General features: G+C 43.9%; 1 protein-coding gene across 1 annotated transcript in view; it reads right to left on the bottom strand.

Annotated features, from left to right (window-relative positions):
- Window positions 1-23,044, bottom strand: part of LOC138301758 (cadherin-23-like) — a 1,629,754-nt gene that overhangs the window by 361,661 nt on the left and 1,245,049 nt on the right. Inside the window, exon 16 of the mRNA XM_069242267.1 lies at window positions 16,026-16,153. Coding sequence (XP_069098368.1) covers window positions 16,026-16,153 — 128 coding nt within the window. The remainder of the gene's footprint in view (window positions 1-16,025; window positions 16,154-23,044) is intronic.

Consider the following 23,044-nt stretch of genomic DNA (forward strand, 5'->3'; position numbering starts at 1 on the left):
CCATTTTTCTCCAGTCACTCATGCACATGTGCCTGTAGGCCACCACGGAAGAACTAGAAGACTATGCTGAAGCATAGAGCCTGTCACAGAAGCACATGGGTCAAAAATCAAGCCTGCTAATTAATCTGCTCCTGTAATCCATAGCATATTTACTGTCTTGCATGCCTTCTATGAAAATGATCTGAGTAACTGTATATGTACCAGCCCTCAGCACCAATTTAATATCCGGATATGTCTTTTCAAGATACTGTCAAAGTCCTTCTGCTCAGCACTTGAAGGTATAGAGACTTCTAGATTCACTAACAGCCAACCTGTTAGGGTAGACTGCCTATGTCTATTTTGAAGAGTTTGGAAACACTGTCTCGCATGAGCAGCATTGGACTAGGAACAGATTATCCAAATCCTGCCATTCTCAAAAGATCAGAACATTAATCTTTTCAAGTAGAGGCAGCACAAAACACAACATCTTGTAAACTGCTAAAGAAGATCACTAGATGAGTCCTCTCTCAGCTTCCTAAGAGGAACAGACAGATTTTATCTTAGATGTTCAAGGATGGCCTCCGTCTTGTCCCAGGGAACATAAATATTTACCCTTATTTGAAAGATTGCAGCATTTCAGGACTACAAGAAAAGGAGCCCAAATCATGACCCTGTTGAGTACACCTCACTGCCTCTTCATCCTCTTCACCGTAGCCACCACTGCGTCATTCACTTCTGAACCCACAGCCAGGCAGTGACCTACAAGAGCAGGGACTGAGCTCCTAAACTTGCTCCTATCCCTTCTCTCATCATCGTTTAAGAAGGACCAGCCTCAATGCGCCTCCTCTAACCATTACAATCTCCACTGTATTAGTCAGCCAACGGCAGATACTGCAAAACAGTAATACATATCATACCTATGCAGTATTTGGAAGGGATGCCTCAAACACGCCCCTTCCAAAATACTGAGTCGCTAACACAAATCGCCATTCGGTAATATGTTACCGAATCAAAATGTGTGTTTCTGGACATTTGAAAAATAATTTTTGTGGTCGCAAACGGCCCGAATCTGCGAATCGGGCCGTTCCCAACCGCATAAATGCTTTGTACATCTGGTGCTAACTTTTCTTACATCACGAATTGAAATTTCCTAATTGCGATTCGGTAAGAAACTCAATTAGGAAATCGCAATCACAGATTTTTGTACATGAGGCACTCAATGTGTAAATTCAGTGTTCAATTTAATCCATGCCCCACACAAGTTAACCTTAAAATTAAAACATGAAAGAAACACAGACGCAAAATCGGCGCAAACTTACAAAATAATTGTATTTTGAAAGTTTGCGCCGATTTTGCGTCAAAAAACGACGCAAATGCGGCGCTAAAAAAGTATAAATATGGGCCAGAAAGTTCTCAAGCAACACAGCCGTGCCACCGCGGGGCTAACAAAAGAGGACTGGGATTGGTGGTCTTCATAAATGCCTTACTGGGAGGTCAGGGAAGAAGCTTTCCTTTGCATGACGGAGGGATGATTGGCAGCAGAGTACATGTGTAGGGGAAGCAGGCGATCCTCACCAGTAACGACTGGACTAACGAAGTGAATAAGAATACAGAGGCAGCTTTCACACTTCTCTCCTGACACATACACCAAAACCCACTTGAAACTATCAGTTCGTGTTCGTCCTCCTGCATGGCATTAGCTCTCGAAACCTGCCACGTACTAAAGGCAGTCGGAATAAGGCCTGCTTAGACCCGGCGCTGGTCGTCGCTATCTCTTCGGAACTGGAAAACCGTGCATTTAAATGAACTTGCACCACAGTATTCACTTGCAGATGCAGTGGGTAGCCTGTCCATCTTGTGGAAGAGGGTACCGGCATCTAAAAGCTTTACTCTCCAGCTGCCTGGTGTGAGGTCCCTATATTGGCGCGTATGCTTGTGCTCTGCGACGCCATGTGCATAATGTCAGCGCCGCTGAAACTTATTAGCAGTGATATTTTCAAGGCTGATGGCATTACACTTGCTATTAGTTCTGATTCGGCAGCTCGCCCCACAAAAATACACGTCCTTCGCCCTAATGGGAAATCAGCAGAGCGAGTTTGATTTCTTTATTAAAAAGCAGCCAACAATAGACGAGAACAGAACTACCGCTGCGCCCGACTCTCAATCCAGGAGAAAATCCTATAGAGGGACGAGAGTGACAGCCACTTAAACATCAAAAGCGTGAAAACCCGAGACATAAGCCGATGACCTTTTCAAGTCAGGTCTTCAGAAAGAGCTGATGGTGCCCTTCAAAGGGCACATGGCATGTGTATTTAGACTCTTCACAACCCTTGCATACTAGGCCTCCTTCAGCCACATCTTCTAAGAACTTTTGAATGAATTTGGGCGGGTGAGGGAGAGAGGGATAGGCGATCTGAATAACCGCCAGTGGGTCATATAAAATAATCCCTTTATTCCACCTCCAACCAATGTAATGTAATGCAACAGCCTCATCCGATCATACGTTGGAAAATGGTTTGCAATGATCCAATGAAGCAATTTGTCCTCAAGGCCTTGTCAGGACCAATTAGGTCTTCATAAAATGCCAAAAAGCAATGCAGAGGCCTGTGCATCTGTGCGTGAGAACATATTAATGTATAGGTCAGCACTCAGGGGCAAATTTATGGAAAGTGGCACTACATTGAGCACAGCGCCACTTTCCCTGCGCCCTTTACCACCCCCCTACCACCATCATGTGTGCGCCGTATTTAAAATACGGCGCACTGTGGCGCAGGGTAGGGGGCAATAGAGTCATTTTTAATGACTCTATTGATATACTCTGCAGGAGTAGCGCCAAACTGTTGGCGCTACTCCTGCAGAGCACATAGGGGCCCATTCTAAAGAATGGAAGCCCGCTGTTAATTCCTGCTCTTGAGCAGGCATTAAAAGTGCCGTAATAAATGATTTCCTTGCACCATTTTACCAGTTCCCCTAATGGGGGAATGCCCCCTTTGCCTACATTATGCCTGGCGCAGACATAATGTAGCGCAAAGAGTTACAGGGTGGTGCAATGCATGCATTGCGCCACCCTGTAAATATGGCGCGGGGATTTCGGCCTCGTTGGGCCACATTAACGTCAAAATAAATGACTTTAATGTGGCGCAAGGTGGCAGTAGGGGCCTATAAACATGCCCCTCAGTCTTATTAGTTTAACAGCATTTACAAACCAATAGCACGGTTGGGCTAGGACAGAAAACTGGAGCAGTTTTGAAATTCTAAAGCCACTTTGTACAAATGTTATGTAAGGTATGGAAGATTGTATGGATTTCTGTTTGCTGCAGACAATATTTGTTTTAATGCCAGGAAAATCACACCAATGGTGTAAAAAAACTGGCCCCGTACAACATAAAACAGGCACCAAAACAGCAAAAAAGCTGGCACACACATTGACTTGTCAATCCAGCCTGTTGGGCACTGCCAGTTTGCCCTATAGGCAAATTTGAACCTGCCAAATGGGAAACAAATCATTCATGGATGTGTTGTGCTACAAGATTTTCACATTTTCTTACCAACGTGTTTACACCACAGCGATCTTTCAAATCACTTGTAGATTACGCTTCCCTGAAAGAAGAATTTTCTCTCATGATTTCAGTCATGTTAAAATAAAATCATTAAATCCACTGGCCTCAAAATGGAATAGCTGGAGCTAGGCACACATATGACATACTGTAGTGGGAACCGTAAAAACTGTTAGCGCTGCAGAAAGCTAGTAGTTTAGGAAAGAAGAAAAATGTTAGATCAATTTTTTCAGATAGATGTGATGCATCGAGATTTCAAATTTGAACTTTCATGAAATCTTGAGTGATTCTCTTGCCTATATGAGAGAGGGGTTAATCTCTCTGTCTCCTAACTCACAGTGCTAACTCACAGTGCCCCACTAGGTTAATATTATGTATGATGTATAAAGTATTTGTATAGTGGTTAATTTCACTGTTCCACAGCTCCGAAACACTTTCAGTGTGGGGATGTAAGAGCAAGCCTTGGAATTTGTGGCTGGTTAGCAGTGTGTGGGTGTGTAGTACGGCCTCTGCCTTTATGCTCCAGCCCGGCAACACAGTGGCTGGCCAAACACACATGCGCAATGAGGGAAGTTCACAGTGCACTTCCCTCATCCCCGTCATCCCCGTCATTCCCCGTGGCCCCTCACATTTAAAAACGAAAGGATAATAAACATAGTTTATTATCCTTTCATTGTTAAAGGTTTGCAGCAGCTGCCGCTGGGTGGAGGTCGAGGGCGTGATGCTCCTCCACGATAGCGGAGGAGCCACCCCTGGAAGTATCACAAGTGGAAGGCTTTTTGAGAAAAGGCATGCTAGTGGGGTCAAACTTAAATATGAAGTTTGAGTAGCATGAAGATTGTTCCTTTTTCATTGCTGTCCAGAAGGGTAATACAAAGAGCCTCAAATAAAAACATGAAGACGCAGACAGCCAGTGTAGAGTTTACATTTCAAAGGACTTGTGTTCAGGCATGTATAGTTGAAGATTTCTGATGATCCTGTTCCGCATTTGCTGATGTCTGTGGAGTATGAGGAGAGGCACGACAAGGTAAGTTCTGTAGGCATATGTTTGCACAGGAATTTCGCCTGCATTGTACACAGACATGCCCCCTTCCATGGGTGCAGAGACCCAGGCATGGCCATGAAAATGCAAGGTCCAGGACCTGTCATGTGACCTGGAGGGGCGTATCAATGCCTTGATGGTGGACAGTGGACTACTATCCCTGTTCTGGTTATGGCTCTTAAAGAGATGATGGCAGCATAACATGTTTTATGAGTGTATAGGGATGTGTAGTTCTGAGGGTTACCCAGGTGGAGAGAGAATAATGGAGCGGGCAGTTGTGGCGCCTTCTGTAGAACACAGTCAGAAAAACAACCTTATATTCTCTTACCATAAATTGAATTATGCAATATTCAGTATGCTGTCTGATTAAATTGTTTGATTTTTGTAAAGTACAAGTACTGAGATAGACATTAGGTTTTTATGGATGTTGTTTGAATGCTTAGTTCCGAGCTCTTCCCCAACACCCTCCCTCCCTGAGACGTTTATGACTACTCACCCTTACTATTCAGAGAGTGAAGTGCAGAGATGGGCTGTACTTCACCAAGTTCACAGAGCCATAGTAGGACGTACCCAAGGGCACAATAGGTGCAAACTACCTCAGCCACCATGGTTGGGACCTAGTAGCACCTGTCTGACCTGTGGTTTTTAGAAATGGATCTGACAGCACAGTCTAAGTGTGACAGGATTACATCATTGGGTTGGAGCCTATGCTTATGCTTAAGGTGCTCCCCTTTGCTGAAGTGATTAGTGTTGTCAAAATCAAAAGGCTAATTTGGTTGGACTTGGTGTAGGTGCCAGCTGAAGTTTAGATGTGTTAACGTTGATGTGGTTGCATTGCATTCAATGGTCTCCATGTTGAAGGCATTAACCTATGGCACAGGAGTTCAGATTTGGGGAATATTGCAGGTTTAGAATGATCTGATTGTTGTATGCTTAGATATGGCAGATACAAACGAAGGATTTGATGAAGTTTGGTGGTTGTGGGGGCCTGTGTTGAAGATGAGAAGGGCAATAGTGGTTGAGACTTCTTTTTTTAAAGATAGATTTGATGCGGGAGGTCATGACGACACTGAACTCTTGCCAACTTTGAGGGAGTGGTTCATGGTGAATGGCTTTGGCAATTACTCCTATTATTACACCATACTTTGCTAATTAAAAAATGGCAATACTGTTTGTTTACTGCCTACCTTCTCCAACATTTCTCATGCGTGATTAAGAAGGAGCTCCTTTTATTATTTTTCAGTGGCCAGATGTGCAAACCCAACAGGAGTTGTTGCAATTCTTGTTGCTTTCATGCTGTGTATGCCGAACAATAAATCTAGTCTTAAGTGTAGTTCTGATGCATTATAAGTTAGTCAGAGATAACATACATTGAAAAGTACCACAACATACAAGTGCTTTCTAATAACAAACCACTAGGGACATTTGCACACGGAGCTCGATTTGAATGACTAGAAATGTGACTTTCTAGGCGAAATTATTGAAAAAAACTAAATGTGGTACTACCGCATACTAATCTGAATCATCTATAATAGTTTTTAATTTTGTCAGTCAGCTCTTTCCCTGCTTTTCTAGAGCAGGGAGATGGTCAGACACCAGATAGTGGACAACATCATACAAATTTCTGATGATGGAGGTACTTGTTTGCCAGTGCTGCTTCATCTCTAAATGACTTCTAAGACAGTTGATCACAAAGATTGTTTCTATAATAACGTCATGTATTGGACTCTCAGGTACACTCTTGGAACATTTTGGCAGTTAATCTCGGCAGATGTGATATTTTTTGTTTCCAACCCCTTTCTCGGTTACACCCGTTTACTGCAATTTCCATTCTTTACATAGAGTTTTGAGATACATTTTGGTAGATACAGTATGTCAATGCCACAGCAGCGGCGTTTGAAGCATTCTGTGGTGCGGCATAAACGGCATTTCGAATTTAAAAAAGTGAGCACGTCCAACCAATCCAAGGATGGTTCGTGTGGTGGGGGTCCGCCCCTGATAAGCATTGAAAACAAAACATTAAATAGGGCATTCTGAATCACCATCTTGAAAGAAAATGACTAAAGGCCCCAGACTTAGAGGCAGATCACAAAAGACACATGATTTATTACAACACTGCATGGTCGGGCAAGATATACCAATGCTCCACATGTATATTAATTGGAATATGTTCCCGTAAATCATGTGTTCACCCTCATGAATTATCATTCAGATGTGGTCCCGAAGCGTAAACTATTAAAACATAGAGTCAACTGTTTTTATTGGAAAATATCGGCCTATCCTCTTCAATGGACGTACTCATTTTACATCCAGGCACCAGCGTGTTAATTTCGGAAAGTACATCTTTACCCCCAGCTACCAACTTGTCACTTCCAGTAGGCTAATTAATCTAATGCATAATTGTTTGCCTTTTTTTATTAACTAGTTCTCATTTAAGCCACATTTGCTATTTTTTGTTTTTAAGTAACACTAGTATTTCCACAGCTCTCTAACTATATATAGTCCCAGATTGTCAATTTATGAAATAATATTGTTTGTTCCAAATAATAAATTGTTCTCCTACTTCCCCGCATGCTCACGTGGCTCCTTCGTATGTCAGGATAGATCTGTAAGTGTCGAAATTTACATTGCATGTGCACATACAGCCTGATATGCCCATGTGCAGCTGGATTTGAATTTGTGCCCTACCCTTTGTAATGAGCAGCTCCAAAGGCTCAGGTACCTGGCTTGTATGCCTCACATTCCCATACCTGCTCCGATATGTGTATGTACTAAAATAATTTGCAGAATAGCTCCGTATCCCCAGGTACACGTTCTGTAATGATCATGTATTGGTATACCAGGAATAACTCTACGTGGTAAGGTTCAGTTCCTCATAAATATGTACAGACTGATTATAGTCAATGTACAATTACCATACGCAGGAAGGTGTTAGTTTGGGTCAGGTTCGCATAATAATATAGTCCAGGGACGGCTTGCTATTGCAAAGATCAAACTCTCTTGCCAGTGTACATCCTGGAATGTCACAGAAATGGCAACAAACACCAAGAGCAGCTCCATATACTCATGTTGACCCCTTATGCCAATAGCCTATACAGCTCCCTAACACAGTGGTTCCCAGCCTGTGATCAGTGGGCGCTGGGGGTCCATGGAGCTTACTCAGGGGGTCCGTGACTGCTTAGAAAATTAGCTAATATTATTAGATTTTATAAAGTGTATATAAATAAAGTGGCAAAATGTACAACTGAAAATGTTAAAACGTAGTGTAATTGTCAAGTAATTTTAAACTGGAAGCTAAAAATGATGTGTGGGATTAGTGCGGTGCATCAAACAGAATACAGTATGGAGGATCTGTGGCTTCAGTTGAATTTAGAAAAACTCCAACCTTCATATCAAACTTAGAAAAATGTAAGTTTTATTTGTTTGCAACTTAAATAATGTGTTATCATTTGTGTATGTGTTTAATGAAATGCTTGTTTCTGTATTTTTTGAGCATTGTTTAGCGGTTCAAATCATCAACAACGTTGAGACCTGGGTCCCTGCCATCCAGTAATGACTCACTGTGGGTGGGGGGTGGTCCCTGAATTCCAATTATGATTCAGTGGGGGGCCCCGGTTTCCAATAATGATAAAGTGGGGGTCCACAGAAGTCAAAAGGTTGGGAACCACTGCTCTAATACATTCACTGATTCACATGTGCATGCAGACACTCATATATAACAACAAACACACATATGTTTATTTTCCCCGACATACCCTTACTCCCTCACCATGGTGCTTCCGACTCTACTCTGCACTAAAAAGGTGTGAGGGTTATTGTTCAGGTTTCATTTGTCCTGAGGGAGTCTGAGGCATGCACTACATGTTTTCTACTTCAAATACACCTCTTGGCTCCAGATTGCAAGCATGCCTGGCATACACACTTGAACAATGAAATTTCTCATTCTCGTTCCTCAAGATCTAAGGTTCTGAAGTGACGTCAATGTTTGCTTAGTAAGGAACAATACCCAAAGTTACTAGTATCACTCTGACGCCCAGCACTATTTAGTGTGCTAGCCACCGCTAGATAGGATGGTATAGGAGTATGAAAATGAATCCATTAGTGACTCATTTTTACTCTTTGCTCTTTGTAGATCAGACTTTGTAGCTCAGTTTTCTATGCTGTTTTGACACTAGATGGTGTCACTTCCACCATGGTCCTGTCCATACACTAATTAAGATTGACCTCGTACTCCAAACTATTATTGTGTGTTCACAGCTGGAGGAGGAATCATAGGGTGAAGTACTAGCAATTTATATTGAGATGCAATCAAAGACTTTCTATTTGTAAATTCATTCAGATCTGCAGTCCAGGTGCTAGTAAAGTTGTGCATAGATGGAGAAAGCCTAAAGTTAGTTGGAGCTCCAAAATATATACTTTAGCCGCTAAAATGAGGTTTATATTCAGCCATACAGTTAGAGGTGAGAATTATGAAGTTCACTACTCTTTTCTCAGTTCTCTCTTCACTCTATTAGTTTACCTTTGAGAACAGAATCCATTTTGAACTTGGATATCTGGCATACAATGTTTTTTACGCAACCAACCACCTCACCTCATAACTAGCAACTATAATAATATATTTTTACATAGTACTTCATACTACACGTCTGCCATTTCTACCCTTTAAATATGAGGTTCTACACATGCTGCTCATTTTATCAAACTCCGAAAGCAGAGTCGTCCACATGGGGATTCAAGCACTTGTTCTGCAGATCGCATCATATGCCTCCAGTGAGAGTTACTTCACAGAACCACCTTTCTTGTTTCAATGTATGTTTCTTTGGAATTTAGAGGATTCAGAGTTCAGGACGGAAATGCTAAATATTGTTGGCGCAAACACATTATACTCTATATTGGCTCTTTTTGTTTTCTACACCCAGGTTTTCTTCCTCATCACTTGATTAATCTTCCTTTTAAACATAAGCCACACTTCTTAATTACAACAAAAGCCCTGAAAGCTCCCCCTCCGCCCCCAAATCAACACCCATCACGTGCAAGCAATGGGATTCCCTGTGGAAAATCCCCCTCTGGATGAATCACAACCACAGACTGATGTCTGCACAAAGAGCATTTTGGTCAAGCAAATGCTGCATTCTGTGCTATACAAATATATGGTAACATAACTTAAAACTGACGATCTGCAAGAGCCTGGGTACATTAGTTTTTCACAGTTGGAGGACTTGCTGAGGGTTGAAAGATTTTGAATTCCTAATGTTATGGGAGACATGTCACTTTTGGTGGAAGAGTGTTTTTTTTCCAGCAGTAGGGCTCTTTCTAGTAGTCTAAATAAATCATAAATCTGTTGGTCCACGGTGTATTTTAATTGCAATATATTTTTAGATTGGACATGTTTTAATTAAGAATACATTTTAACACATTTTACTGTATTTTTTTCATTCATTGATAGGAAGTATGCTATTTAACCTGTTTTTGGCATATCAATACCACTTTCCTTATGTTAGTCCGGATAGGTTTGATTTTATCAAATAGAAAATAAAAACTGAAATAAAAAAAAAAAAATCTCTGATAGTGCTTTTATAAATTCATCGGGGAAAGTACCCCAATTCAAAAAGTTAATTCTGTGACTCGAAAATTATTTACATTTAATATGCAGAGCCAATGAAATACCGCTGAGACCAAACTGTGATGGCTCTGAGGTGGTAAGCGAGGGCAGTTAGTTGGTTGTCGGATGCCCGGGTTACTGGACAACCGGTTCAATCTCATGTCTGTTTCTTCCCCAACTGTACAGATCCTGTATCTTTATCTACATCTTACAGATTCTTTTTCATGCCTGCTTCCTCCCTGTATCACTGTCTTCTAGGTTTCTGTTTCTTATACCCTCTTCTGCCCCTTGCTGTCTTGTGCTGGGCCATAGTATGCTAAGTGTCCCTTAAAGCGAGCCAGTGGCCTCCACCAGCAACCACAGCCTGACACGAATTGAACACTGCACAAAAGCATGCTTTTGTCACCACCATTTTATTGCGATTGCGTGCATCATCCTGGTCACAGGTTCAGACATTCTACTCATCCAGGAGTTGATCACTGCTTAGGCAGGCGCAGTAAACAAACTGCGTCATTTATGAACACTTTAAAGCAAAATTATTAACCTGCACTTTCTGGGAAAATGCTCCAAACCACTCGGCGTAATATAGGTTGTTGGGGTGGGCAAAATTTGTTTGGCAGTGTCACTTCATAATGCCCCCAAACAATTCCCTGGACCACTTCTAAATGCTGTCCCCAGCAGAACACGCATCCTATTTCACCAGAAGGACCCCGATCTCAGCACCTGCTCCACAGAGTGACACTCCCTGGACAATCATGAGGTGGTGGTAGCTTTTGGATGCAGTGAAATGTCTTTGCCAGGGCTTCATGATGGGGGGCCTCTGCTTTCCATCTGCTCTTAACCCCTCTACTCTAGCCAAAGGTCTGCACTACACTTCCTAGAGCGGGGAACCAGTACAGCGCCTTTAGTTATTGAAGTGACATTTTCGAGGCAAACGTTTCACAGTATGAATTTAAACTCTCAAGTTATAAATTACACTGCATGAAACCGCTTTAACATTATTTAAAAAAAGGATATATGAATAAATACATGAAGTAGCTTTCCTAGCATTAACGAGTAATGACTCCAAAGAGTTTAAAGCTGAGGGCGTAAGACGTCAGAAATGACAAGTTAACATTGTATTCCAGCCAGTCAAAGAAAGTTTTCGAAGCAATCATTAAGGGTTCTGCATTCAAATTGGAAAGTAGTTGTTAATTTTGGATATAGCATCCCACCCTGGATTTTCATTGGTCCAGATGCCCCTATTGTGTTGTATTAAGCAATGGACTCATCTGGACCAGAGTGGTGCATACGTGAGGGCATGTGAGGGCGGCTCCTCCGTAACGGAGGACAAGCGTCACCTCACTGGCTAACAGCCAGCAGCAGAAAAATAAAACAATACTTAAATATTGATTTATTTTTCTGCGGCTGGCTTAGCCAGAAGGTGCAGGGAGTGGTGAAGCTGGGCCTCGGGAGGTGAGATGAGCAATTGCGTGCACTAAATGCGCATGTGTGTTTGGACGGGCTAAGACGGCCGTCCAAACACACATGCGCACTTAGGTTTTGCCAGTCCGGCTGTGTACACAGACTATATTCAGTTTCAGTCCAAAGAGTACCAAACATCAAGAGCTGTGTGGGGTTGTGGTTATTGTGTCCCTTTGTCCCTAGGTTCGGTAAATACCTTTCCACTCCACTGACACATTACATAGAGGCAGCTTTTTCACTTGCAATAATTGAATGGCTGCAGTATCCTGACTGTTAGATGGATTCCAATGTGGGATATTGAACCGAGACACATATCGTTGTCAAAGACAGTGGTTCAGAAAGCTCGAGCAACTCTACCCAACATCTGGAAGAGAAACCCACGGCATCATGAATCTGCAATATTAATGAAAGCAGTATTATATTTGTTAGAGGCACTCGGTATGTGGGATAGATGGGGGGGTTACACGTGGATACAAGATGAGGGATTGTGCAATAGGTTGGTATTATAAAGATGCAACCAGTGGATTTTGAACCAATCTTCTTCCAGGAAATGCAAAATAAATTACTGTCAATAAATATGGCAATAAGGCAAATAGTTTGTTTCCCCATTATTTAATACAGTTTGGGAAATCTGTGTATCCATCAGTGCTGGATAGCTCTCATAATGTATGGAATTGCATACAGCAACTATGCTGTGTCTGTTTGAATCATTCAGCATGCTATAATAATTGGACTTGCAGATTACATTGTAAGCACCGTTTAATTGCAGTTTCCATGTCTGTCTCTCATGCCTGCTCCCCCATCGCATTACTGGGTGCTTTGCCCAAGGCAAAAAAACAAAAAAACACCACTCAAAACGCTTCCACACATGATTATCACAAATACAATGTTCTGCCAGCTACCCCCTCCCTCGCCGTTTAGCATGCCACCAGTCTGAATGCACTTTGGCGTCCAACAATGGGGTATGAAAAGCTCCATAAAAGCAACTATACTATATAATACCATTCGATAATAGTTCTGTTTATAGCAACTTTGCAGTAGTTCACGGTTTGCAATATACACGTTTCCCTATGTTTTGTCACTGTGTTGTTTTTTGCTTTCATATTTTATCTTTGGTGGCTGCAGAATACCTGCTTCACTCTTACTTAGGCAATCAAACAAAAGAGGTTGACAATTTTCACATAACTCAATGTCCTGCTGCCACATCTATCTGCTGGGAATGTGGTAATCTGTGCACACGATACTCCCTTGCAATACAGCAGGCCCCTTTTGTCTATAATGTTTTAATGTTGACTCATTGTTATATGGCATCTAAACTTGACGGATAGACTCAGCCTACAAATATACTCGGAGATTCATCATCAAAAAATACTTTATTTCGGTTAAAAAGCTGTACATAAATAAAACATACAACATCATACAATGTGTTGTCGCGGTATTAACAAAGTGAATCGTAATACAGGGGTTAGGGAGTCAGAAAAGACACTCCACAGAGAATTTGTATCAGGGCGCAGTCCTGTGACAAAAATCTAAAGATCAGTCCACTAAGTCAGCCAACTGTGCTTAAAAATCTACCGATAGGACCTGAAGATCTAGTGTAGTAGAGGGTACTGCCCTTATGCCCAATATAGGTATATAAATGTCAGTCAGTAATGATGCATTGAGCTGCATACAGCACATATAACATACAATAAAAGACATCAGAATATGAATACATAAAATAAACTAAGACTTACATAACAAAATAATTGAAATACTCCAAATAAAGCAGCAGTTTAAGTCACCAGACCATGCTAAAAAGAATTACCACTCTTTACCTTTTATCTTTCTAATTAAGCTTTTAATGTGCAAAAATGTGCTGAGACTAAAAACAATAAAAGGTGAAGTATCAGTTAAAAATAATCTAAGCGCTGGTTGAAAAGTGCGAAAATCCAAAGTAAGACACAGAAGTCTAATGCATTTTCTCCTAGGTTTTGTACTGGACAGAAAAATAAAAAGTTTGATATTGTCTCCAGCGCATGGCCTCATTATAGGATGCCTTTTTCCACTCGGCTGTGTGCAGATTGACTTTAAGGACTCCAAAACACACCTTTATAAACAAAGACCTAGTCAACAGTGGTTCAATTAAATGGAAGTATGCTTCGTACCTAGGAAATGGCTAATAAACCGTAAACCTATTAGCAAAGATGCCCAGAGAGGTGCATCTATGAGGGGCAAGTTGGTTATATTTCCAAAATGTTTCTTTAACTATTGCTTTAGAACTCTCAGTGATTGTCCTGGGTTTATCCCATAGATAATCGAGATCCAATTTCCGATACCGATGACAAGTATGTTGGAGCGATGGAAGATTAGTGGTACTGGCCAAAGATAATATCTCGTTTAAGGCTTCCCTATATAAATGCAGTTCCTCAGTGGCCCATAACCGAATAAAAAAATAACAGAGCTTGCAGGGCAGCAGAGAACTCAATACGTTTAAGGGGGATGTCCATGAATAAGAGAATGATAGTGATTCTCTTGGGAAGATTGCTTAATGATCTTATGAAATTATTTTCTTGAACAGCAAGATGGGTTACACCAGATTTCTGCCCCGTAAAGTGCTGCTCTTTGGCCTTTGGCCCAGTAAACCTCAATGACTGGTGAACTGGCCCAGGATTGGACCGGCTTAAAAAATTTCAAACTAGCATCTGTCAGAGACTCCAGCAAGGACATGTCTGCTGTTAATTGCTGAACCTTGACAAGCTAGAAACCATTAGATCCGTCTTTTTCTACTACACTAAAAACATATCATCTCTCATCTCCTTCTGCATGGTCTAAGTACTCCCTATCTCTGAGCTCAATAGTGGTCTTCCCATCAACTGTGAAATGTGATTCTTATTGCACATTATGTGGCTGGTGCCACCTGCTCAATATATGCAACATCCCCCACCTTATCTTCCACTCTACAGCCCTCCATCTGTCTCCCTTAGTCCTTTAAGCATTTAACCTGAGCATCACCCTGGTACTTGGCTCTACTCATGGCATTTTCACCACTTTAAAAAGTAATTAATCTTATTCCCAGCCCTCCTTTCAACCTTTCCCTATCCAGGATCCTCTATAGCCACCTCATCCCCTACCAATATCAAGCAAGTAGGTTCACAGTCTATCACAGGTACCTAAACAAATTCAATACTATATTGTTCAATCATGTCAAAAGAGTTGTCCACTCCCCATTACAGTGAACATACCATCCCCCTCTAGATCTCTGTTGTTCCCTTTACATCACTACAGTACCACCACCACACCACCATCACGCGTTACACCCCAGGAAAGATTGATATGTTTTACTTCTGGTACTCCCCCTCCTAGAAAGTTTCCCAAATAAAATCTGGCACCTCCATGAATATCTTCAAGGTAAGCCTCAAACATTAGAACACCTTCAACTTGAAGGGTATCCATCTCTTATAATCTCCACTATGTTAATCATATGTTCATTCATTTATCTTCAATGTATAATGATAAATACATCTTCTTTAACTATCCTGTAATGCCTCATTCACCACCCTCTCTTCCAAAAATGATTTTTTACCATCCACCTCAATCAATGTACTACTTAATGTGATCTTTGTATGAGATGAACGTTGGAGAAGCATAGTAGGCATAAATAAAATATGTGCGTCAAGAAATAGGTAAATATAAACACAAAGGTAAGCATAACGCAGTAAATCGTTCTTCAAAAATGAATAAGCAGACTTGAAGTAAGAAAGGCATTTTCTCAGACTAGAACATTTGCTAGTACCGTTTGTCAAGTGTCAGCAATCTGCTTGGTGCTTGTGTGTCCTGGAGGACCAGTCAGTGGTGGGCATCTGATGTTACATACTTTCTAAATTTGCAGCTAAGATTTTATGTTGTGGTGAGTAATGCATGAGGAATATTGCTGGTCTAAGTAAAGTGACAATTTGCCAAGTCATTGCACTTGCAATTGGGCAACGTTCGACACATGAAGGCCTAATCTAGCGCCAATTTAACAGTGGTGCATCAGCAAGACTACTCCTATTGTCCTACCATGGATCCAAGAATGTTAAGTTGTATGGGTAATAACATAGAGGACGAATTTTGTTCAATCAAAGAAATGCACCATTGTGGGCCACCCTGCACGATATGTGTGCTACCGATGATCTTCATCTCCTTCCAAGAACACTAGATTAAACTTGCAAAGAACCCTACAAGAATGGATGCAGATAGCCTGTAGCAATCTAGACGTTTCATCTTACATACACTGTACCTGAAAGTGATATAAAGACAGTTTTCAAAGCCTGGGCTTATTCACTCCTTTAAGGCTTAGGCTTGGACGCTTACTCTCTGAATAAAAAAAAAGTAGGTATTGGTAATTTGGGATACTCACAAACACTTCAATGCTAACAGGCACTGTACTGTTCAGAGGAGGAGTGCCTGCATCCATCGCCATCACTGTTAGGTAAATCACACCATTTGCGACAAGCTCATAATCCAAGGGCCGCGTCACACTTATCACTGAAATAGAGAAACACATTTACAGGAGTATGTTGACCAAGTTGTTAATCTGATGTATACTTTTTCATTGTAGCAAATATACATTTAAAAATAATAAACAGTAATATATAGTTTCAGAATCTAAGTAGTGTTGAATTTATTATACTTTCCTTTACATACCTTTTCTTCTTCCTTAGTGGTAGTTAATGCTGTAATAGGAGCATCGTTTGTTACCTAGCCATTATAGACATTAGAAAAGATTCTACTTTGTGTTGATTCACCTAGTCGAGCTCCCTCTCAAGTCCTACAAGAGGATCAATTGTTCTAGGATCTCCCAGATATTGTCAGCATGATTCAGTGCTTAGATCCTTCTCTTAATTTGAAATTCTACCTGTGCTTATCTGAAATGAGCAATTGACTCAATTCTCCACAATGTTTACTCTTCTTCAGTTCTTTTGGCAGATACATCAGCCTAGTTGTACAAGTTACTTACCTTTGGTAACAAAATATCTGGTAGAGACATATTCTAGTTGTAGATTCCTTACCTTAAAATTTCCCCCCAGGCCTCAGACTGGATCCAGAGATTTTTTCCTCGAGCAATATCCTTGTGCGTTGGTTGACTTTGCGGGCGTCGTTGGTGTCGTAGTCGCCATGACGACATCAGGAGTAGACCATAGGCACCGCCTCAGTGCAGTGACGTCAGTTTCTTTTAACGACTTTCCAAGCCAAAGCGCAGAGCCGCTAAGAACACTGAGATTAGTGCGCCAGAGCTGAGGACCTGAAGGGGAAATCCCTGTCCCTAGAAATCAGTTCGCAAGCGGGGAGGATGGGAGGGTCGGTAAGGAATCTGTAACTAGAAAATGTCTCTACCAGATATTTCGTTACCGAAGGTAAGTAACCTATACATCTGATAGAGACTTCTAGTTGCAGATTCCTTACCTTGGAATAGATACCCAAGCAATGCCATCCTCGGAGGTGGGCTGTGAACCAAGATCATACTAGAAAGTCCTGCAGGACCGAACAACCAAAGCAGCCGTCCCGACAGACCTGACTGTCCAGGCAGTTATGTTTAGCAAACGTGTCCAGGGATGCCCAAGTAGCTGCCTGGTAGATATCCAGAGGAGGAACTCCACATGCTAACGCAGTGGAAGCACCAGTCGCTCAAGTGGAATGAGCGTGCAAGCCCTCAGAGGGTTGCTTCTTCGCCAATACGTAGGACATCTTGATGCAAAGAAGTACCCATCGAGAGATAGTATGTTTTTGCACCACCTTCCCTTTCTTCGCACCCACATACCCGACAAAGAGTTTATCGCCACCCCGAAATCTTTAGTGCGCTTGAGATAGAACACCAATGCTCTTTTTGGGTCCAGACAGTGGAGTCTCTCCTCCTCATGGGAAGGAAGTGGGGGGTGTAAAAAGTAGGCAAGGTGATGGACTGGCCTACATGAAAAGGCATAATAACCTTGGGAAGGAAGGAAGCCTTAGTGCGCAATACCACTTTGTCAGGGTGCACAGACAAGAATGGAGGCTTGGAAGAAAGAGCTTGAAGCTCAGTCACTCTGTGAGCAGAAGTGATAGCAACAAGAAAGACAGTCTTGAAAGTAAGGAGCCGTAAATGGCAATTGTGCATGAGCTCAAAGAGAGTACACATTAAGTAAGTAAGGACAAGATTGAGGTCCCTCTGAGGCATGATAAATGGAGTGGGAGGAAATAACTGGGTGAGACCTTTAAGGAATCTATTCACAATAGGAGATTTAAAGAGTGAGGGCTGATCAGGTAGCCTATGAAAGGCCAAAATGGCAGATAAATAACCTTTAAGGGTGCCCAAAGCAGAGCCCTGCCGGACCAAAGAAAGAATGAAGAAAAAAACCTCAGATAGCGGAGCAGAGAGGGGATCAACAGATTTGTTGGTACACCATGCCACAAATTTATGCCAACAACAAGCGTATACCGTTTTGGTAGAGGGACGCCTGGCTGCCAAGATAGCATCGCAGACTTCGAGTGGAAGATCAAAAGTCGTCAACTGCCACGCTCAATCTCCACGCATGAAGGCTGAGATTGGACAGGTTGAGGTGGAGAACCGTCCCCTGTTGCTGGGACAGAATATCCGCCTGAAGAGGCAGTCTGAGTGGAGGATATGTGGCCATGCTCAATAGCTCTGGATACCATACTCTCCGTGCCCAGTCTGGAGCTACCAAGATGTCTTGGGCCCGGTCGTTCCTGATCTTCTTGAGAACTCTGGGCAGAAGTAGTATAGGCGTAAAGGCGTAAAGGAGGCCAGAGTTCCACTTGAGACGAAAAGCATCTCCGGGCGAGTGCTGCCTTGGAAACGCCAACGCGCAAAACAGCTGACATTGCATGTTCTCTGCAGAGGCGAACAGATGTAACCAAGGCTCTCCCCACTGCTGACAGACACCTTGCGCCACTTCCGGATGCAGACGCCATTCGTGATTCGCTGTGCATTGCCGGCTGGGTTTGTCCGCTCTGGCGTTGAGAGAACCCACCAGATGATGAACCACCAGGGTAATGCCCTGATGTTCCAGCCATGTCCAGAGGCGTAGTGCCTCCTGACAAAGGGTCCAGGACCCTACTCCGCACTGTTTGTTGCAGTGCCACATGGCGCTAGTATTGCCGTGAACACCTGCGCTAATTTCCCCTTGAGAGAGGGAAGAAATGGTTACAACGCAAGCCTGATCACCCAGAGCTCCAGATGATTCATTTGGAGCCCAGACTCTGCCAGAGACCAGACGCCTCTGATCTCTGCCTCTCCCATGTGGCCGTCCCAACCCAGAAGTGATGCATCTGTCACTATGGATAGATCTGGCTGGGGAAGGGAGAGGGATCTGCCATGGACCCAATGCAGATTCGAAAGCCACCACTGCAGGTCTGGACTATGTCGGACAGATTCCCCTGATGCTGCACCCACTGGAACTTCAAATCCCACTGCAGAGCCCGCATATGCCATCTGGCATGTGTCACTGGCAGGATGCAGGAGGCCATGAGGCCCAGCAGCCTCAGAGTCAGTCTCACCGAAACCCAAGACATAGGCTGAAAGATCAGAATCATACCCTTGGACTGTCTTTTTGGGAGGATAAGCCCAAAACTGCACTGTGTCCAGAACAGCTCCGATGAAAGGGAGCATCTCAGAGGGAGTCAGGTGTGACTTCAGCACATTGATAGTGAACCCCAGCGACTGCAGGAGGCTCGCCGTAGTCTGAAGGTGGGAGATGACTTTCTGGGGCGAGTCCACTTAATCAGCCAGTCGTCGACGTAGGGGAAGACTGAGACCCCTAACCTGCGCACATGAGCTTCACCCATCGCCATCACTTTTGTGAACTCCAGAGGGGCGCTGGTAAGGCTGAAGGGAAGCACAGAAAACTGATAGTGCTTGTGACCTACCATGAATCACAGTCTGTTGGCAGGCAGGATGCGGAAATAAACATTCGGCAAGTCCAACGCTACCAGCCAGTCTCCTAGATCTAAGGCAGACAGGACCTGGGCCAGGGTGAGCATTTTGAATTTCTCCTTCTTGAGGAAGTAGTTGAGGTCCCGAAGGTCTAGGATAGAACGTAAGCCCTTGTCCTTTTTCGGCACCAGAAAGTAGCTGGAATAACAACCATGACCTACTTCTGGCACAGGGACCTTCTCTTTTGCTCCATTGGCCAAGAGAACTGCGACTTCCTGGAGGAGAAGTGCCAAATGATCTTCCGGGAGTTGGCTGATTGATTCAGGCATGGCTGGTGGGGCAGATTAGAAAGGGAGGGAATAGCCCTTTCAAACTATCTGCAAAGCCCACCTGTCTGTAGTGATGGATTCCCAGTGGGGCAGGTGATGGTGAATTCTGCAGCCAACTGGATCGGAGTGAGGGGGCACAATAGGAGGGTTTGGAAGCTGCAGAGAGGGCAGGGGTGGACTGGGCAGACCTCTGGTTCCCTGTCCTACGCCCACGTGGGATTCCGCATCCCCGGCCACGCAGCGGCTGAACAGCATGGATGGCACAGTGGCTGGGTGGAGGACGCAACAGGGAGCCCCTGCCGTGGCCACAAAAGGGGCGAAAGGTGGGCCTGTTGGGGGCGAGGGGCAGCAGAAAGGCCAAGGGCCTGAGCCGTAGCTCGGGAGTCCTTGAATCCCTCCAAGACCAAGTCCGCCTTGTCTCCAAAGAGACGGGAGCCATCAAAGGGCATGTCCAGTAGAGACTTTTGGACATTCCCCCAAAAAACAGAAGTACGCAACCAGGCGTGGCGTCTCAAAGCCACCGGCGTAGCAACCGATATGCCCATAGAGTCGGTCGTGTCCAGCCCACATCGGATTGGGAACTTTGCTGCATCTCTCCCGTCATTGACAGCTTGGGAGAAGATAGCAAGGGCCTCCTCCGGTATCTGCAGCAGAACCTGCGCAACAGTATCCCACAGAGAGTGTTTATAGCGTCCCAAAAGGAATGAGGTGTTCATGGACCGCAGCACGAGACTGGAGGAAGAAAACATCTTCTTCCCAAATTGCTCCAGCCTTTTTGATTCCCTATCCGGGGTGCGGAAGGGAATGCGCCCGAGGAAGAAGAAGCCTGGATGACAAGACTCTCAGGCGTGGGGTGTTGGGACAGGAATTTAGGGTTATTCGGGGCGTGCCGATGGCGGCGTGCGATAGTCCTATTCATAGGAGGCCCTGTGTTGGGTTTGGACCAAGTACCCAAAAGGACATTGGTGAGGGCTTCATTGAATGGCAAAAGGGGCTCAGATGTGGAAACCCCTGGCTGAAGCATCTCCGTCAGGAGATTGGACCTGACCTCTACAGTAGGTAGCTCAAGGCCTAGGACCTCAGCTGCCCTACTGACCACCATAGCATAAGCCGCTCCCTCTGCCATAGCCACGGTAGGAGGAGACAGCATGCCAGCATCTGGAGAAGTGTCCAGTCCACTGGCCAATTTGTGTGCCCAGTCCAAAGATGGGTCATCCTGGTATTTATGAGGGTCCAGGGACCCCTTCAATCCCTCCCTAAATTCGTACCCATAGGGAAAAGGGCCTAAATCCAAACTGGGGTGAGTAGGCCCCATCGAAGACAGGGGTGGCGTTGGCCGATGCCATTTCAACTCCGAATTATAGGGGATAAGGATTGAGTCGACGTCGATGGTGGGAACCACCGACAATCGAACCGCCACTGGGGAAGGTCTCAGTAGTACAACCAGCGTTGGTGCGGATCTGCGAGTGGATCTGGAGGGTATCTCGGTGGCCGGAACCAAAGCCACAGGCACGGAACCCGAGGGCCCCTCGTCCGAACCCCTTGTGCCTGAAGGTGCCATATCGGGGTCGGTCCGCCCAAAAATGAGGCGCATGGCCTGATAGAACTTCTTTAATTGGGCAGGGGTCATTCCGGCTCCCGGAAATTCGGGGAAGCGCAGAGCAGACCCAGAAGTAGGCTCTGAAAACAAAGGGTGACGGCACCGCTTTGACTTCTTCTTCTTCTTACCTGTGCACGAAGACTTGGAGGAAGAAGAACGGTGGTGGCTTTTGGGTGCACGGCCCAGCACTCAGAGCATGATTTTGGGTTGTGGTCACACTCCAAGCACCACAAACAGACCTAATGCGGATCCTTCACTGACATCATGTGGTGACAGTCCTAGCACGGCTTGAAACCGGTCTTCGGGCCATCTCGACACACCAAAAACTAAACAAAAAACTTGTCAAAACTGTAAAACTCGGTCAAAAAGAGATCAGGGTATCTCTCTCCGGATCCGCGCGTGGTGCGGAAAGAAAAGAACTGATGTCACTGGGCTGAGGCGGCATCTATGTACTACTCCCCAAGTCATCATGGCAACTACAATGCCAACGACGCCCGTGGAGTCGACTGATTCCACCTACTGACGCGCAAGGGTACTGCTCGCAGAAAAAATCTCCGGATCCAGTCTGACGTCTGGGGGAAAATTCTATGGTAAGGAATCTGCAACTAGAAGTCTCCATCAGATATACATAGAAAAAACATTACTCCAAAATGTTATCTAGAATCTGAATTACCCACAATTTACCCTGGAAAAAATACTTCAAGTTCCCAAAAAAGTATACACTTTACTAGTTCACCTCTAAAGTTTTACTACAGATAGTGTACTCTTCCCTTCCGTCTCAAATTTGTCATATTCACTTTAATTTACCATATCAATGGCCAGTAGTGTTCAGTGGCACCTGATGCAATAATGTTTGTCTGATTATTTGCAAAGTCTCCCCTAAAATGTTTGTTTACGCTTTTTTACAGGTCGGTGGTTCAGAGCAGCATCAACACTATATCATATCCCAGTGTGAAATAGCGCCAGGTGGTACTACAGAATGGTACAATATAACACAGATGAAGTAGGATTAGATGGTCAGTGTGACCTTGGTTCAAATTACACATGCAACATGGTATCAGTTAATCACTATGGCATTTGCCACCACATCGCTCATGTGGCAGGGATGGCGCCGGTTCCTCATCACAAGGGGTGTTTTAGTTCCATTAGTCACAATTGCATTTCCATTATTTTATCAGTATGAATCCAGAACACGTGATAGTTATTGCAATGACTCTTAGACGACATAGGCCAATATGGCTGGTATGCTGTGGTTCAATATCACACAGGTGACATGCAATTGCTTACTCACTGTGCCACTGACTTAATGACAACCATGATACATTCAATTGCTGGATGGTACACTGGATCAATGTCACAATTGTAGTGAGGTGATGGTTGGTCGTTGTGGCACTGGTTTTGAATCACACAGAAGTATGTTTTCTGAAAAACCATTTGATAGGTATAAATCTCAGCTATTATACTGATGACATTTAGGCCAATGATTGACCTTGTACTGATACCATATCACACAAGTGACAAGTGACAAGGGATCAAGTTGACAGGTATGGCACTGGAAGAATGTCAGACCCGGGGCA

Source organism: Pleurodeles waltl, chromosome 6, assembly GCF_031143425.1.
Source record: "Pleurodeles waltl isolate 20211129_DDA chromosome 6, aPleWal1.hap1.20221129, whole genome shotgun sequence".
Taxonomy (NCBI): domain Eukaryota; kingdom Metazoa; phylum Chordata; class Amphibia; order Caudata; family Salamandridae; genus Pleurodeles; species Pleurodeles waltl.